This window comes from Vulpes vulpes, chromosome 13 (genome assembly GCF_048418805.1).
Source record: "Vulpes vulpes isolate BD-2025 chromosome 13, VulVul3, whole genome shotgun sequence".
NCBI classification, from domain to species: domain Eukaryota; kingdom Metazoa; phylum Chordata; class Mammalia; order Carnivora; family Canidae; genus Vulpes; species Vulpes vulpes.
In genome coordinates, this window is record NC_132792.1 from 35,013,755 (window position 1) to 35,032,932 (window position 19,178).

Consider the following 19,178-nt stretch of genomic DNA (forward strand, 5'->3'; position numbering starts at 1 on the left):
TCTCTCTCTCTCTCTCTCTGTGACTATCATAAATAAATAAAAATTAAAAAAAAAAATAGGGATCCCTGGGTGGCGCAGTGGTTTGGCGCTTGCCTTTGGCCCAGGGCGCGATCCTGGAGACCTGGGATCGAATCCCACATCAGGCTCCGGGTGCATGGAGCCTGCTTCTCCCTCTGCCTGTGTCTCTGCCTCTCTCTCTCTCTCTCTCTGTGACTATCATAAATAAATAAAAATTAAAAAAAAAAAAAAAGGGTGTTGCCTGTGCTCTCCTCTAGGATTTTGATGGAATCTTGTAGGACATCAATTTAAAGAGCTTCCAAGATTGGGGATTATTACAAATTGGAGATAATTCAAATTGTCACTAATACATTTACTGCCTTTCATCATCTCTTCCTTCTCTGAAATGATATGTACATTCTATCATATAAATATCTAAGCTTTTGTGTATAATATCATCTTAATACAGTGGACTGATATTTCTTTTTGTGGCGCTGGTGGCGCAGCAGTTTGGCACCGCTTGCAGCCTGGAATGTGATCCTGGAGACCCAGGATCGAGTCCCACATCGGGCTCCCTGCATGGAGCCTGCTTCTCCCTCTGCCTGTGTCTCTGCCTCTCTCTGTGTCTATGAATAAATAAATAAAATGTTTAAAAAATAAAAAAAATAAAAAAAATAAAAGTTGAATACATATGTTCCTAGGAGGTATGACAGTGGAATAACAAGACTGATACTTTCTTGTGGCTAAGGAATAGTATCACTTCAGTAACAGTGTGTCATTTTAAGAAATACTCATTTGGCATTTGTTCATTATGTTTTATGTTCATGACACCATCTTGGCTCTATTGTATTAAAGAAATCACAAATATTCAAGTTCTACCTTAAAAACCTTATTAAAAAATTAAAGATAATTGGGAAAAAAGTGAACAAAATGAAGTTTCATCTGAGTTATAAAAGTTGAGTATAGTTTGGTTAGGAGGAGAGAAAAGGAGTGGCATTTCAGACAGGAGGAATGGCTTGAGTGAGATAATGGAGTTGAAGGATAGTTAAGACTAGCCCTAGATGATGTGCAAGATGTTATTGTCTTATTTTCTGAGATAATTTTTGAAATGCTGATAGTGACTAGAGAAGTTGTTTTATGAAGATAACTGTAGGCAGATGATGGTACTGAGGCTGAGGTATCAGAACACCTGAATTTGACTCCTAATCCTATCATTTACTAACCTCGCAATATTTACTCTCTCTGAACTTCAGCTTTCCTATCAAATAAGATTAATAATACCTATTTTAGAGTAGTGAGGTTTGAATTAAGGCACAGATAAAAAGGACTTCTAAACTCTAATATATAGTGGTATTATTATATGCAATATTTTTCCATTCTTTTTCCAACCTGTAGCCCAGACATTTTTTTTTTAAAATTTTTTTTTTCAGACATTTGTTTTAAAACTCAAATAGTAGGGGCAGCCCAGGTGGCTCAGCAGTTTAGTGCAGCCTTCAGCCCAGGGCCTGATCCTGGAGACCGGGAATCGAGTCCCCGCATCAGGCTCCCTGTATGGAGCCTGCTTCTTCCTCTCCCTGTGTCTCTGCCTCTCTCTCTCTGTGTCTCTCATGAATAAATAAATAAAATCTTAAAAAAAAAAAACCCTCAAATAATATTTTTATCTTAATGGTGTGAACATTTCTGAGGCAGAACATAATACAAATTCATATAGTTGATAATTGATAGTTTACTTCAAAAAAGTTGAGGTCAGAAAGAATAGTACTATATTAAATCATGCAAATAATAGATTTTTATTTTTCACTGGAGAATGAAGTCAACTTTTTCTAAAAATAAGTTCTTGAATCATTGAAAGTTTTTTTTTTTTAATTTCACACATTTTGTCATCTGTTCAAATTGGCAGAATTTCTGTAGTACTTTTTTTTTTTAAGCGGTTTAGGATGTAGTCTCAGAAATCCTAAGTTAGCCAAAGTTCCCTTGATTGAGACATTCCTAATACTCTTCAGTTACATGCCTTATAGATAGTTCCATGGATTATTTTTGCAGAAGGGTAGTCATTAAATTATGTGGATTTTTAAGTCTTTCATCATCCCTATGCCATAGGTTATGAGATACCTCACCGTAATCCTTTTAGTTTGACAATGACTAATAAGCTGAGTTGTTTTTGTTGGAACTTTTATTTTTTGTACCTAGAGTAATGAAAAAACAAGGAGCCTTGTTTCAGAGGCAAAGCCCATGTATTTTTTTTAAGTGAGAGTGTTTTAAGTCTCCTTAGTATTAGTGGTTCTTAATCAGAGTCTGCCACTAAATGACTGACCTAAATATAAAACACACAAACTCTGGAACCCATCCTTATTATGATTGGTTAGCTTTAGGGCAAAATATGTTTCTTGTTAATTGTGGAGTTCAATTAGTTTTTGTTTTTTTAAGTCTAGTAGATGCTTATGATACAGTTTTAAACTCTGCAGAAGGCAGAAAGTCAATACTAGATTGTATTCCCCAAGGTAGCCATTGTCAATGATTTAACATTTTTCCTGAAATTGCATATGTATATGTAAGCCTGAGTAGATATGTTTTTTTCCATAAATGCCTTCATACACACTATTTTGCAGTTATTTTCTCAGCATTATGTAGAGAGTGCTTTCCATATCATTACACATAAATTGTGGTTGGTTTATTTATTTTTACCAGTCCCCTGTTAGACACTTAGTTATTTTCAGGTTGTGTGTGTGTTTTTTGGTCTTGTTTGTTTCCATCAAATAGGCTGCAGTGAATTTCCTTGCACGTTGTCTTTGCACACCTGTGTCCTTATATTTTCTGAAGGATAAGTTTTACACGTAGAATTGCTGGCTAAAGAATATTTCCATTTTGGGGTACCTGGGTGGCTCAGTGGTTGACTGTCTGCCTTGGGCTTAGGTCGTGATCCTGGGGTCCTGGGATTGAGTCCTGCATCAGGCTCCCCTCATGGAGCCTGCTTCTCTCTTAGCCTAGGTCTCTGCCTCTCAGCGTCTCTCATGAATAAATAAATAAAATCATTAAAAAAAATTTTCCATTTTATATTTAATAGATAATGCCAAATTGGTTTCCCCAAATAATGCTGATTTATACTCCCAACAGTATATGAGATGTATGTTTCCGTACACTCTCACCAACCCTTCACAATCTTTGCAATCTAATATGCACAAAGAGGGTATATAATGTCTGAATTTTCATTTCTTTAGTTGTGATTGTTGTTAAAAACTGTATCCCTGTTAAAAACTGTATCCTATCTTTCTCATTTTTGTAATTCTTTTCTCCAAACATTGTCCTTGTATCTTATGTGTGAAAGCAGTTTGTATAGTAGGGAAATCTGTTCGTTGTTATACATGTTTTTATAATTTATCATTGTCTTTCTGTGTTATAGGTTTGGTGCGGTTTTTTTTTTTTTTTTTTAAGATTTTATTTATTCATGAGAAACAGAGAGAGGCAGAGAGAGAAGCAGGCTTCTTGCAGGGATCTCGATGCGGGACTTGATCCCCTGGGATCATGTCCTGAACCAAAGGCAGACACTCAACCACTGAGCCACCCAGGTGCCCCAGTGTGTTATTTTTTACAGTAGAGAAATATTAAAGTTTTAGTTTTCAGATTTATCTTTACTTTGAGGCATATTTGTATATATGCACAATATTTTAGGAGTATTTCCTAAATAGGATGTCACAGTTTGCCCATGTTATCCTACTTTAAGTATTAAGAGTAAGTATTAAGAGTACTTCTAGAGGAGCCTGGGTGGCTCAGTTGGTGGAGCATCTGACTCTTGATTTTGGCTCAGGTCATGGGAATCAAGCCCCATGTCAGGCGCTATGCTCAGCTGGGAGTCTGCTTGAGATTCTTTCTCCCTTTCCTTCTGTCCCTCACCCCCCACCTCTGGGCATGTGTGCATGATCTCTCTCTCTCTCTCTCTCTTTAATCTTTTTCTTTTTCTTTCTTTCTTTCTTTTTTTTTTTTTTAAGTACTTCACTCTCACAGGGTTCTCCTTTAGAGAAAAAAAAATATATGGCGATCTTAAAGTGTGTAGTTTGAAAAATTTCCCAGGTGATACTGTCAAAGTACCATTAGTTTACTACTTTAAGTGACAAATTCTTTTTTTTTTAATATTTTATTTATTTATTCATGAGAGACACAGAAAGAGACAGAGACATAGGCAGAGGGAGGAGAAGCAGGCTCCATGCAGGAGCCCGATGTGGGACTCGATACCGAAACTCTGGATCACGGCCTGAGCTGAAGGCAGACGCTCAACTGCTGAGCCACCCAGGTGTCCCGACAAATTCTTATGATAAGTTCCCCAAAATAGATTCCCTCTGTAGTTCCCATCTATGATAAATATATTGCACTGTAGAGTAAAGAAGCTATTTTAAGTTGCAAGATAAAATAAAAACATGGAAGAAAATATGCAGAAAATTTTAGTAAAACCTGTTACACCCTATATTTTCCTCAGACTTAACAGAGACTGTTGCAAATAATGGAAAAATATAAACTGATGTTTACCTGAGTGAAATGTTTTTCTAGATTTTGTTTGGGAAATCAGTATGACATTCTCAAGGATATGTGTAGATACCAGCTCAAGAAGCTTTTTTTTTTTTTGTGATATAACAATCATTCAGTAAAGTGTATTAAACATGAGTTTGTAGGTCAGCGATTTATCACAAAGTGAACATACCTTTGTAACTACTACATATGTCCAAGTGCCCTTTGTGCATCCCCACAAAAGTTAGCTATACTTCTTACTTCTATCATCATAGATTAGTTCTGCCTGGTTTTAACTTTATTTAAATAGAGTTATACATACAGTGTGCCGTCTTCTGTGTGAGATTCGTTCTTGTTTTGTGTGAAGCAGTATTTTGTTTATTTTCATTGATTTCTAGTATACTAGAATGTGAATTTATACAATTCTGTTGTTGGAAGAGTGTGGGTTGCATCTAGTATTTTGGTTTGTTAGACCTAATGCTGCTATTAATATTGTTATGTATCTCTTTTGGTGCATGTATGCATTCATTTCTCTTAGCAGTTACTTCTAGTAGTGTAATTGGGTGATGGAGTATCTATGTGTTCAAATTTGGTAAATACTGTTAAACAGTTTTCCAAAGTAGTCATGTCATTTTATGCTCTGACCGGCAATCCATATCTTTGCTAATACCTAGAAATATCGGTCTGAATTTTAGCCATCCTGCTGGGTGTGTATCTCAACATGGCTTTAATGTATACCCCTCTGATGAAAACATTATTGAGCACTTTTTCATATCCTTTGTTAAGTGCCTGTTAAATCCTTTGCCCATTTTGATTGTTTTGTCTTACTGATTTGTCAATGTTCTTTCCGTATTCTGGGTACTTGGTCCTTTATTAGTTAGTAATATGTAGCAAATGTATTGTTCCACTCCCTTAATACTGTCTGGTGAGTTTATTATACTCCAATTTGTCAGTCTTTTCTTTTATGGTTAGTACTTTTGTATATTTAAGAAATCTTTCACAGAAATATTCTCTTCTTTTGACTTCTGGAAGCTTCATGATTTTACTTTTAGTACATAAATCTGTGAACCAGTTGGAATTGACTTTATACATGAGGTGAGCTTTAGGTTAAGTTCCTTTTCTCAGATGGTAACCAGTTAAATAGTATTATGCTGTTTGTTTTGTTTTTGAAAAAGCCATTCTTCGTGCTCAGTAATATCACCTTTGACCTAACTCAAGTATCCGCATATATGTGGGACTTTTTTCTGGACTGTATCCTGCTCCACTGGTCTTTGTATCCAGCCTTGTGATATATCATTATGTTGTATTAATTCCTGTAACTTGACAAGTCATCACATCTGTCAAAGTAAGAGCTCACACACACTTTGCTCTTAACGATTGTATAAGCTATACTTAATAATCCTTCATATTTGCATGTATATTTATTGTCAGTTAAAAAAAGAACTCTTAAAAGCAGCAGGGAATCATTGAGGTCTCAGTGAAAATGATCAAAATTTTTTATGAGATTTTAATAAGGTCAGCTCAAATCTAGAGTTTTTTTAAATTAAGATTAAGGAATATCCTTGTTTTAGTGCTCACTGTATATATACTCTTACATTCTCATGTAGTCTAAGTAAATTGGTCTTATTAAAAAAAAAAACCCACCTAATTAAAGAACATACTGGTTTGAAGTTGCATAGTAAGGTTTAAGTTTATTTTAAATACATGCAGATTAAGAATACAATAAAATGATCTTGGTGTTGTGTTTTGTTTTTCAGACCATCTATGATAATAGTCTTCTGTGAGTCAAGCTTTTTCAAGAATTCTCTGAAAGAACCAAGTAGGATTTTCTTACATCATGGCTTAATCTGAATGCAAGAGCAAGAAATAGGTTTTATCTCTAAATATAATGAAGGGCTGTGTATAAACACGGATCCTGACTCAATTCTAATGAGCATTTTAGACATGAGTTTACATCGGCAAATGGGTTCAGATCGTGATCTTCAGTCTTCTGCTTCATCTGTAAGCTTGCCTTCAGTGAAAAAGGCACCCAAAAAAAGAAGAATTTCAATAGGCTCTCTGTTTCGGAGGAAAAAGGATAACAAACGTAAATCCAGGGAGCTAAATGGCGGGGTGGATGGAATTGCAAGCATTGAAAGTATACATTCTGAAATGTGTACTGATAAGAACTCCATTTTCTCTACAAATACCTCTTCTGACAATGGATTAACTTCTATCAGCAAACAAATTGGAGACTTTATAGAGTGCCCTTTGTGCCTTTTGCGGCATTCTAAAGACAGATTTCCTGAGATAATGACTTGTCATCATAGATCTTGTGTGGATTGCTTACGACAATATCTAAGGATAGAAATTTCTGAAAGTAGAGTTAATATCAGTTGCCCAGAATGTACTGAACGGTTTAATCCCCATGATATTCGCTTGATATTAAGTGATGATGTCTTGATGGAAAAATATGAAGAATTTATGCTTAGACGGTGGCTTGTTGCAGATCCTGATTGTAGGTGGTGTCCAGCTCCAGACTGTGGGTAAGATTTTGTTTGGTTTTTCTTGAGTTAATATTTTTTCTGTGGATAGAAAAAGAACTAGCTATTAGAAGAAAAATCTTAACGTGTCAGGTGATTCAGTCATCATTCATTCGGTAGACAAACATACATTGAGTGCATACTACATGCCTGGCACAGTGTTAGATACTAATGGCAAGAATATTATCTTATTCATTTCTATATTGTGTCTCATCACATACTCAATTAAGGACATTTTCTCAAGAAAAAGTAAGATGGTAAGAGTACAGGATCTAGTTGTGGGCAAAACTGATTTTCCCTATTCATTTGGAAAATTGTTATTTTGGTGTAGCAGATGAAATGATTAGGGGTTTGTTTGGTTTTGGTTTTGAAGGGTTTTGGTTGTATAAACTCAGATGACCTTTTCAAAAGACCCCTTAATGTGTACCACACAGTATCATGTGTACATGTTGGTATGACCTAAGTATTGCTAAGTCTCCGGATTTAAAATAATTTTGCTTATGTATTTGATTATTATGTTAACAGCATCTTTTGTTTGTAGAGCATTTGCTGTGTAGGGTTGTCATAACTAGGAATAAACAGTCCTATGCTTTTCAAGAATAACAAAAGCTGAATGTTATTTAGCATACTATTAGAGGCTGTGTATAAATAAGACTTGGGGAAAACCCACAACTTCCAAGATTAACTGGATATAATCAGAAACGGATGGAATATGACGTTAATTTCTCAGATGAAGTTTCAGGATTCATTGTCTGAATCAAAACTATTATTAAAAGCTTGTTGAGTAGCAAATTTTCAGATTGTATCTGGTCTATGTTCTTTAATTTTATGTGAGAAAATTAATAATATGTTTCCAGCCTTTGCAAATCCCAGTTTTCCCAGGTATAACTAGCACTTACCTATCCACCAAGGATTTCAGTGTAAATAAAGCATTTAAAAATATTAACTGATAATTTAACATTTTTATGAATTCATTAGTTGTGTGAAGGACTCAGAAATACTATTCATTATCACGTTTGAACTGTGTTCTCAATGCATGGAGCTTGTACTAGAACATAAATAATAAACTCTCAAGAAGATGATGAGAAGAAAATAGGGATAATGAGCAATACCTTTAAATAACTTGAATAGGAGACAGTATTCTGTAAGAACAGCTTGGGTACAGTTGTATCACTCTTTGTCCCATGGACCCTTGCACATTTTCACTGGTGCAAGCGTACACACAGGAAATTTTATATTAACACTTCTTGCAAATCATTATAGCAAATATTCCTTTAGTGGGAGTTCAGATAGTGAGGAATATGCCTATATATTGTGTTTTGTCTGGAGAAAGAGTGTGGTTTTTTATCTTTATGGAACCCCAGGATAAATAGTGCATCACAAGTTCCTTCAAGCATTTAATAGTTTTGAAAGAAAAAGTTTGAAAATGATGGAATGAATTAAAAGGCTTAAGTGTCATAACCTATGGCCCTGAAAATAAATAATGAGAAAATAAATCCTGGACACAAATATTCTGATCACTAAATATTTTCTTGAACTGTGTTGATTGCTCATGTGGTCCTAATGGGTATCAACTGTATCAGCCTAATAGAACACAGTAGCTGACACGGACTTTTGTTTGTATAAGAACTTGGTTTTAGGGGAAATATAATAAGCCAACTGGGAAAGGATTGATTTTTCAATGTACAGAATTGTGAACAGTAGTTATTAGAGGGGAAAAAAATTAGGTTTTCCTTACACATAACACACCAAAACAAAACAGATTATAAAGGAAAGTTTTATAAATAAAAGGGACAAAACTAAACGAAAATAGATGTGTAAGATTAGCTCACCTACTGCCATATTATTAAAATTGAATACACACTGCCCTGTAACTTAGAAGATCCACTCCTTGTGAAATACCTTGAAGAAACAAACTCTTGTGTGCCAGGAGGCATCTAGTTAGGAGACATGTTTAAGAATATTCATAGTAGGGGCACCTAAGTGGCACATCCAACTCTTGGTTTCAGCTCATGTAGTGATCTCAGTGTCCTGAGATCAAGCCCTGGCTCTGCTCTGCTCTTAATGGGAAGTGTGCTTGAGATTGTCTCTCCCTCTCATGCTGCCCTTCCCGCTCATGCAGTCTCTCTCTCTAAAATAAATAAATGTTTTTTTAAAAAAAGTTCATAATAGCAAACAAGGAAAAAATATTCATTAATAGTAAGATGGATGAATATATTTAGTTTCATGGTTACTTACTGAGAGGATGTGAACTTGAAGGAGCAATCAAGGGGCTTCTAAAGCCACTGATAAATGAGGTAAAACCATAGGTTCTGACTTGCTGGAGATAGTTTCAGTTTATGCTTATGGTGCTGCTGTAATTTTTAATAGCTTTACCCTTCTCACGTGTTCCAGTTTAGGTTGTTAATTATATGATCACCTTACTGATACTTTTCTTAGTTTGTGCGGTAGATACAGGGGTATTTGTTCATAAATCTTTTTTGTATATGTGACATTTTTCAGTAAAATTTAAAATGTTTCAGAAAGTCATACTTTGGGTTATTTTTGCCTATTTTCTTCTTATTGAGACTTTATTGTTAAAAAGTAAAATGGTTTAGGGCACCTGGGTGGCTTGATGGGTTAAGCATCTGACTTGATATCTGCTAAGGTCATAATCTGAGGATCATGGGATTGAGCCCTGCACTCGGCTGTACTTGTATGGAGTCTGCTTGTCCCTCTCCCTCTGCTCCTCCCCTGGCGCGTGCTCGCTCTCTCTCAAAAAATAAATAAATCTTTAAAAAGAAAAAAGTGAAATGGCTTAATACTCTAAATATTTTGGAGACTATAACTTAAAGGTTAACTCAAGTATAAAATGTTATAATAGAAACACCTACAGATCCTGTTATTATTGAAAATAACCACTTGATTGTTTAACAAAGAATTAGCCTTGATTAATTTGACTATAAATTAACTGTTGGTTTTGTTTGTGGTTGTCAGTAGTCTTACCCACAAAGGACAAAACATGTTAACATACTTTTATTTATGTATTTGATTTATATTGTCTCTCTAGATTAAGAGCATCTTTTATATACTTGATTACATTGTAGGCTTTATGGTTGCATTATGTAGAAACCGTCATCCAGTAACATAATTTTTTTTTTTTTAAGATTTTCTTTATTTATTTGACAGAGCGAGAGAGCTCTAGTACAAGCCTGGGGAGCGGCAGGCAGAGGGAGAGGGAGAAACAGGCTCCCCGCTGAGCAGAGAGCTTGACAGGGGCTAAATTCCAGGACCCTGGGATCATGACCTGAGCCAAAGGCAGTTGCTTAACCAGTTGAGCCACCAGGCAACCCAGTAATATAAAATTTATATGTGTATATGTGTACTTTGAAAATATGGAATACTACATATGCCTTCATTAAAAGGTTTAAATTTTACTTAGCATGAGCACATACAGACCTGATTTTGAAACTCTGTCCTATCATTGTTATAAGGATTGGGATAGATCTAGTAATTTTATTACTAGCATAATTCCTAGCACACAGCAAATTTTTTATAACTCTCATTTATCATTCCTTGTGTCCATTTCTTAAGTTTCAATCAAATATTTAATGCACCTGTATGCCAGGTACTAGAAATTTAATGAGGAACAGAAGACAAAACTCTCTGCCCTCTTGGAACTTATTAAAATCTTTGGATCCATAGAAAGACATTTTTCATTTAGAATTCATTTATTATTTAAATCTGACATAAGTAATATTGGTAAATATCTGATTGTTTGGCAGCGGGTAATAGAAATACTTAGCCAGTTAGAATCATTGGCATGTATGTAGTATTTAAGCCGTTTTGTTGTACAACACACTTGAAAGGCTTTTTTCTAGAAATGCTATATGTGAAATGATTTTTTTTTGTATTTGATACTTATCAATATGACCATTTTCTGTGTCTGACACTAATTTTACTTAAACATGTAGTTTAATACACTTTGAGAAATGTTGCCCTTAGCTTAGAGTAGAAAGAAAAGGATTTCTGACTTAATATTCTTTCCACTCTCTTGAGGGCCACGACAAATTAAGCTTTTTTAAAAGGCAGTGTGTTGAAAAAAAAAAAAAAGGGCAGTATGTTGGAAAAGTCCTCTTGAGAAGGAGCCCAACCTGTGTGCTATGATTTAACCAGGGTGAATTTAGCTAGACTGCTTCTAAAACATGCAGTTTACACAGGTTCAGAGAAGAATCTGGCTAGGGAGAAGTGTTGGAGTGAAAGACACATAGGAAGGTAAGTATAAAACCTGTCTTGAGTAAAAATACCTGATTACCTTCTACCCAGGAAGCCCACTTTATACATTGTAGGCAGATAGCAAAAAAGTGGGCATTTAGTTTTTATCATCACTTGTTTCAATTGGCCAGGCCACCATTCTACCAGCACACATTATCCTTGTTATCTCATGTGAGTGTTTCTGACTTTGCTGGGGAGCTTTGAATATATAAAAACATTTATTATACTAGAATAATGTCTGTGAGCCTCTCAAGGGCAAAAAAGAAAAAAGTATTTGATTTTTCTTTGTAAATGCTGGTTAACCTCATGTTCAATAGAGTTGTTGAATGAATCAATCTGATTGTATGCCACTAACATAAGTCATATATCTTAGAAACTGTCAAGCCATTTTATTTTACTTTTTTTTCTCAGTATGCCATTTTAAAGTAATGTGATCTTTTTAAAGCAGTGTAATCAGGTTTGTATAGTGTCAAACTGGCTGACATTTAAATGACTCTAATAATTTATTAAGGTGGAGGATACTATTCATAATAGATTTTTAAAAAATGGGTCCATAGGCTTACAAACTAAATAATATATATTTTAAAAATATAGTTAATCTCTGTATAACTCTTATTTCCATCCTACAAAGAAGGGTTTTAGCCATAACTTGACCATCTTTTGACATGCTGGAAATGTTTTGTGTAGGCTGACCTTTTAGAAATTTTATACAGAAAACAGATCCAACCTGTGGTTTTCTCCAGAGGAAACAAATACATGTGACTTAGAAAACAGCAGGTTTTGTGTATAGGGAGCCATAAAGAGTAAACTGTGGGGCAGCCCAGGTGGCTCAGCGGTTTAGCGCCACCCTCAGCCCAGGGCCTGATCCCGGAGTCCCCGGATCAAGTCCCACATTAGGCTCCCCTGTGTGGAGCCTGCTTCTCCCTCTGTCTGTGTCTCTGTCTCTCTCTCTCTCCTCTCTCTCTCTGTCTCTCGTGAATAAATAAATAAAATCTTTAAAAATAAATATTTTTTAAAAAAGAGTAAACTGTGTTTCAGGGAATTTGCAATTCGTAACTAGTGATAAATTGTATTTGTTAGATATTCCTAAAAGTATTCTGAGAGTTTGAGCTTAGAGTTTGAAGATAGCTTGAGCTGAGAGTTTGTTCTTTGTAGTTTATTCTTCCTAACCATAAAATTGATCTAGATATATTTTAATGCTGTGTAATTCAGTATATACTGCTGTTACACCAGGCATTGTTAATTGATACTAAAATTTTTGGTGGTTTTAAGGGAATCAAAAATAACATTCCCTAAAACCCTCATTCAGAACCAGGTTGATATGACAAGAGACATGTCAGCTTTCTCTTACTGATTAGTTTACTAAAGAATGTGGCTTTAGATATGCAGGCAGAATGGCTTGCTGACACTGTCCCTAAATGAGACTGACTTCTCCAAATAGTCTAGGCAATTCTCGATAACTGTAGGCCTCACCTGTAGCATGTAGCGGAAAGCACTGAAGAAGGCATCCTCTGTAGAAAGCAGCTCCTGAAAGAGGGAACAGGAGGTGAGCCTCACATATCTAGACCTCCCAAACATTTTAAGCGAGTGAATCCTTTTCCATCAAATAATAGCAACTTCTAGCAAGTAGAAACATAAGCCTATTGATTTTGATACAAAATTTGACTTTCCTCCGTAACTGGATCAAATAGTTTGGGTATTTGTGATTATATTTTCTTTGTTCTCTAAAAGTTGTGTTAAAGCTTTACTTTTGGGGGGAAAAAGTACCTTTGACTCCTGGGTAATCTTTCTTCATTCTTTTTTCTCATTTTTTAATTAAAATTTTTATTGGGGACTGGTATGTCTTTCTTAGGATTGGATTTCATGTTAGATATAGTTTGACCTTTTTACTTGTTCCTTCATAAGGAATTTGCTGTAGACCCTAGCTGGTATCCCTCCTTCCTCTGTTATCAGTAGTGTAATTTGTAGAACTTTACTACTATGAAACTCTCCCAGGAAATAGACGTCATGGTGAAATGAATTCTGAAAATAATGCATACTATAAAATGATCATTAGTATGTTAAAAATTCTTTTCGAAAATCCTATAATTAAAAAAGAAAAAAAATGAAAAAGTACTTTAGTTTTGCTTAGCATTCTTATAACTTGACCATTGAGTACTTTCTTAGTATAGACGTCCTTTTGGCAATCCAGTGAACAGAAAATATTTCTGGAAGGACTGCCTATTTCAGTCCTTATGTCTTATAAATCTTAACCACTTTCTTCCTGTCCCTCCACTCCTGCTAAATAGGTAGGTTTAAACAGTTTTAAGTAGATAGAAATGGAAAAATAGAGATGAAAAGTAAGACTTGAGTTAAATAATGGATCTTAAAAGGACGTGGAGCCATCTCTTAAACCAAGATTTTGATACTGTTCAAGCCAAAGATGTTAGGTTAGCTAGTATTACTCAGTTGTCTCTGACCTACTGAGTGTTCTTTTCCCATATAACACTTAATGCACTGGCACAGAGAGACTCCTGAAATTTTTCTTTAAAGGGAGCATTTTATATTTAATTTAGTTTTACCATTTGCTTTCTATTTGACAGCTGTTTTCCAATGGAAAATGTTTGGCCCACACACAATGAAAATCATCTTCAAAAGGCCTAACATTCTGTTTTCAAAATACATGAATGCAAGTTAGTTATATTATAGAATAGAATATGCCTAGCAAAGTTATTAGGATTGAATGTTTACGAACATAAACATTTACATAGCACTCAATAACTGTTAGCATAGGGAAAAACTGATAGACGAACCTTCTTTCCCCTGCCTTTTTCTCTCTCCACAACATACACACACGGTTTTATTTAAATATCACAACTCCTTTTGTTATTATATCCTAATTTCTGCAATGCATCAAACCTACATTTATTTTCAACAAATGCTAAATGACCAGATGTTAAATTAATATTCCTCTGAGGCCAAAGTCAAATATCACTAATTAAGGTGTGATGAACTTATAGGATACAAAAGTAATTGTAAAATTTTAAGAAGTAATTTTTAAAAATAATTTAAAAAATAATCAAATGTTAAATGCTTGGTGTTGTCATGCAGGAATGCTAGTCTATATGTCAGCTTTTTAGTTTGCTCCAAATAATTATACTGCATATTTTTAAAATTCCAAGTAAGTATTCCCTATTTATAAGCAGTTATTCTCTACAAGCTTAAGTCCCTAGACTCAAAACTGTAAGGGATTTTTATCTTAAAGCAATAAGTGAGGCTCTTTTGAAGTTTGATTATTGAGAATAAAATATGTTTTGAGACCTCAGGTTTTTCTCCATACTCTTTTATCTTTTCATGGATATTGTACCAGGTTGTGGAAATTCTTTTGTCATGAGATTTTAAAATGGCAAAGTTGACATTTTGCTTTTCATTCTTGTCAAAATGTGAAGAATTTCCTAATAGGACTTTTTCTTAAAAGACTCACAGCTTAAAATCATTAATTAAAAATTAAGTCAATTCTAAGATGAAATCAGAGAGGGAGACAAACCATAAGAGACTTTTAATCATAGGAAACCACCCGAGGGTCGCTGGAAGGGCGGTGGATGGGGGGGTAGGTAACTGGGTGATGGCCTTAAGGAGGGCACGTGATATAATGAGCACTGGTATATAAGACTGATGAAGCACTGAGCTCTACCTCTGAAATTAATAATACATTATATGCTAATTGGCTGGCTTTAAAATTTTTTTAAAAGGAAAAAAAATTAAGTCCCGTTTTTAAGTTTTGTTTAGTGATATGGTAATATACTAAACAACCTTCTATAAAGGTTAGAATCATGACATAACGTAATTTCTAAGGTTATTTCTACCTTGTATATTTTTATTAAATATGTATTCAGAAAATCTCTATTATTATTAAATTTAGTTATAGCACTCTCAATGTTCATAGTAAGTGTAAATCTATGTCCCTGTTGAATGTTTTGAAAGTTTGTATCTAAATTTGGCTTTCACAGTTCTCACTAATATTGCTGCAATTTATTCTTCCAACACAGTGCACATTTATACTTCAGTTTTCCAGTAAAGTTTCACCATATAAAGCAGTAAGATTTTTATTCTGTATCTAGAATGCCTACCAATGTTTATTTATTTTTTTAAGATTTATTTCAGAGAGAGAGAGTGTGTGTCATACAGACTCCACAGTGAGCCCAGAGCCCAACAAACCCAATGCAGAGCTCTATCTCATGTCCCTGAAATGACCTGAGCCAAAACTGACAGTCGGACACTTGACTGCTCTACTCAGGCACCCTCCATATGTTATTTATGTTGATATAGAAAGGATAGTAACTTTATGTCATATGGTCATTAATCAAGCACAGGTACAGAGGTACTGGCACTGTTATTGAAATGATGAATTGCTTGTTTGGCATTCTAAAGATTAAGGCTAAAGCTGAAGCTGATTTTGGCTGAACACTGAGGTTAAGCCAAACTTTGTTGAATGCCTGTTTTATGTTTTGGGAAGACTTACTTGTAGGGAGATTATGCAATTTACATGAAACTATACAGAGAATAAGTGGTAGAAGTGGAATTTTGACCAGGTTGCCTAAACTTTTCTTCTGCCTTAATAAATTGTGACTGACCTTAAAAAATAGTTGATCTTAGCATCATTGTCCCCTGCACACAAACAGATTTCCCCTCTTCTTCCCTCCTTCCTTCCTTCAAGAAAAGCTAGGATAGAAAAGAGTTTTAGAAGATAGTGTCATTTCCTTTTCAGTGAAATTACTATTTTAAAGACTGTTTAGGATTATAATTTGATAGAAAATGGAAGTGTAGAGTTTTTGAGGACTTTTTTTTTTTATTGATAACTGTAGTGAATAAGCCCTCAGGGAAATTAAACGTTCCTAAATAACCCCTTGTTGATATATCATTTGCCTTTAATTTAATCATGCTTGAACATATTTGTGATAGCAGTGGTAATTGGAGAATTGGTCTATGAAAAATAAAATGGAATTTAAGATGTAAAATTTAAGTTTAAAAGATACTAAGGGAGCAACACGGCTAAAAGTGGAGGAACTTCCTGACTTAAAATTTTATAATTTTACAGATTATCTTAAAATTTAATAAAAATATTGGTTACAGTTACCATTTAAATTTTATTGCCAATAACAAGAGGAACCCTGAAAGCTCATCTAAATTTCCAGGCAAAAGGAAATGTTTGATACTTACAAAAGCTTCTTGTACGTAGATAAGACTTACTTGTGTCTCTTTTAAAGAAGATCAGGGCAGCCTGGGTGGCTCAGTGGTTTAGTGCTGCCTTCAGCCCAGGGCGTTATCCTGGGGCCCAGGGTGTTATCCTGGGGACCTGGGGTTGAGCCCCACGTCGGGTTTCCTGCATGGAGCCTGCTTCTCCCTCTTCCTATACCTCTACCACCCCCCCATGAATAAATAAATAAAATATTTTTTTTAAAAAAAGGATCATAGTCCCCTAGACATTTATTAATTATAAGTTTTATTTATCACGAAATTTTATTAATTTATCACAAAGTTTATGAATTTTTTGCCGTTAACTAATAGAGGTAGCTGATTCACAGTGATATTTTTAAGTAGGTAACGTTTTAATCTTTGTGATTTTAAAAGTAATAGGTAATTATAAAAATCAGAAATGTATAAATATATAAAGAAGAGAATTAGAACTCTAGTACCAGCAAAAGTACTATTAAGATTTTTGGTGTAAATCCTTTCTAGTTTTTTCTGGCTGCACATAATACTAATTTAATATAACTTTATATAAAGTTGGGATTAGGTTATCTATATAGTTCGGCATCTTAGTTAAAAATTGAAAGTTAAAAGTTGAACATTGAACCTTGTTTAGCCATTTATGTGTCTTCATTTGTGAATTATTCATTTTTTCCCCATTTTTATATTGATGAGATAGTATTAGGGTTTATGACCATTTGCTCACGCATAAATAGAAAACTTTTTCAGGAATGCATTTAAGTTGGATAATTGTTTTTACTTAATATCTTTTATGTACCATTTTAAATCATTTTTCTTATTCTTCGAAGATATGCTGTGATAGCATTTGGATGTGCTAGCTGTCCAAAATTAACTTGTGGGCGAGAAGGCTGTGGAACAGAGTTTTGCTACCATTGTAAACAGATTTGGCACCCCAATCAGACCTGTGATGCTGCTCGACAAGAGAGAGCCCAGAGTTTACGTCTGAGAACTATACGTTCTTCATCCATTAGTTATAGTCAGGAATCTGGAGCAGCAGGTATTTATGTCTAACTTTTTCTAATAAAATATTTGACATATACAGAGCACTATAGTTATCTTAATAAGAAAAATGCAGTATTCACTTCCTGTTACTACCTTTTCTCCCTTCAGCTTTCAGAAGTGTTTAATGTGTTATTATTATTTCTGTCCCAAAAGTACTCGTCATTTACTATGGAAGAGAAAATGGTATTGAGGTTGGAAAGATTTTATTGTTAAAAAAAAAAAAGAAAAGAAAAAAGGGAAGTGCCATGGTGATTTATATAATTGATAGCTGAGGATAGTCTGAACTATTGTTCATAAAGGTATGTTATGCAAAGCGTAGCAAAGATTTTTAATAAAAACTTGGAAAATACAGAAATTTGTCAAGAAAATAATTTACATTCCTACACAGTATATTGAAATAGTCATGTTCTTTATGCTATTAAGGTCTTATTCAATACAATCAAATTTAAAATTAAATAAACTTCAACATTTAATACTTTATACAATGTACACAGATTTTCTTGCTTATTTGCTCATTGACTTGTTTCTGTTGCTTTTTCTGAAGATTTGAGGTGGAACTGAAAAGTATTAATAATAATTTGTAAGTATGGGTCCAGAAGCAATTCAGAGGAGACCTGATATACCTAAACCCTGTAGAGTCAACTGTAGCCATGGAATGGTCCACTTGGAAATGATATCCCTCTTCTCTGTGTGGGCATGGATATTTATTACCAGACATACGTAATGAGTAGGAGCCTGGACTCTGGAATCAGTCTGTCTGGATTTGAATCCTAGCTTTTCCACTAATTCTGTGTGAGCGAGTTGTCTTATCTGTAAAATGAAGATACTAATATGTTTCTGTAAGATTGAAACTTTTCTTGACACATAGTAGGTGTTCTGACTATTTGAGGTAAAGAAACTATAAAAAAGTCACCTGCTAGAGATTTGCATTTATTAATTTTAAAATAAACATCATAATGTAGTCCTCAAATGAATGTTGATCTTTCTCACAATATTCACTGTGGGAGATGTTATGTTTATTTCAGCAATGCTAACCTGGAATGCCTTATTGGTCATAACCTTTAGATCCCAATACAGCTGCTTAGATTATCTTAATGTCAATTTGATTTCTGGAAATGACCAAAAGTTCTTTTGGAGCTAAGTCTAACAACTAGAATATCATACCAAGTTGAATCACTGGTTTAGGGTGGATCCAAAGTAAGATGTCACTATATGATCGAGAGTGATTTTTTTTTTTTAAATAATAAGTAGCTTTGAAAGCAGTTCTGAAAGAAGAACTTCTCAAATGATTTGAGCCAAATAGTAAAATTGTTGGAATAAATCTAGCCTTCCAAGGTGATTATTTTAAAAACTTCATTTGGAATTTTTCCATGTTCAAAAATCTTTTAATTCTGAAAACTTAAAGTACATGCATTTTTACCTCCAATGCTCTAAAAATCAAAGCTCTCAGAACAAATGCTTGTGTTAGAGTATTTTTTGATGTAATCTCTAAAAAACTTGAACTTGGCTACTCATTGACTTGTGGGGAAAAAAAAGGGGAACTACCATCTAAAATGATTTTGTTTATTCCCCTTGTTCCAGATATCTTGGTATTTTTTGTCTCCTGCTATCATGATACAGTGAAAAATTGGCTGCACTTGTAATAATAATTGC

At 34.3% G+C, this 19,178-nt stretch overlaps 1 protein-coding gene across 5 annotated transcripts in view; it reads left to right on the forward strand.

The window, feature by feature from the left end:
• RNF19A (ring finger protein 19A, RBR E3 ubiquitin protein ligase) overlaps window positions 1–19,178 on the forward strand; it is a 52,353-nt gene that overhangs the window by 18,902 nt on the left and 14,273 nt on the right. For 3 of the 5 annotated variants that reach the window (XM_025994771.2, XM_072734173.1, XM_072734175.1), the window contains 2 exons: window positions 6,255–7,022; window positions 17,312–17,520. In XM_025994771.2, coding sequence (XP_025850556.1) covers window positions 6,349–7,022; window positions 17,312–17,520 — 883 coding nt within the window. In that variant the 5' untranslated portion in view covers window positions 6,255–6,348. Of the gene's footprint in view, window positions 1–5,672; window positions 5,843–6,254; window positions 7,023–17,311; window positions 17,521–19,178 lie in introns of all 5 variants that reach the window. The other 2 variants (XM_072734174.1, XM_072734176.1) reach the window with 1 other exon arrangement.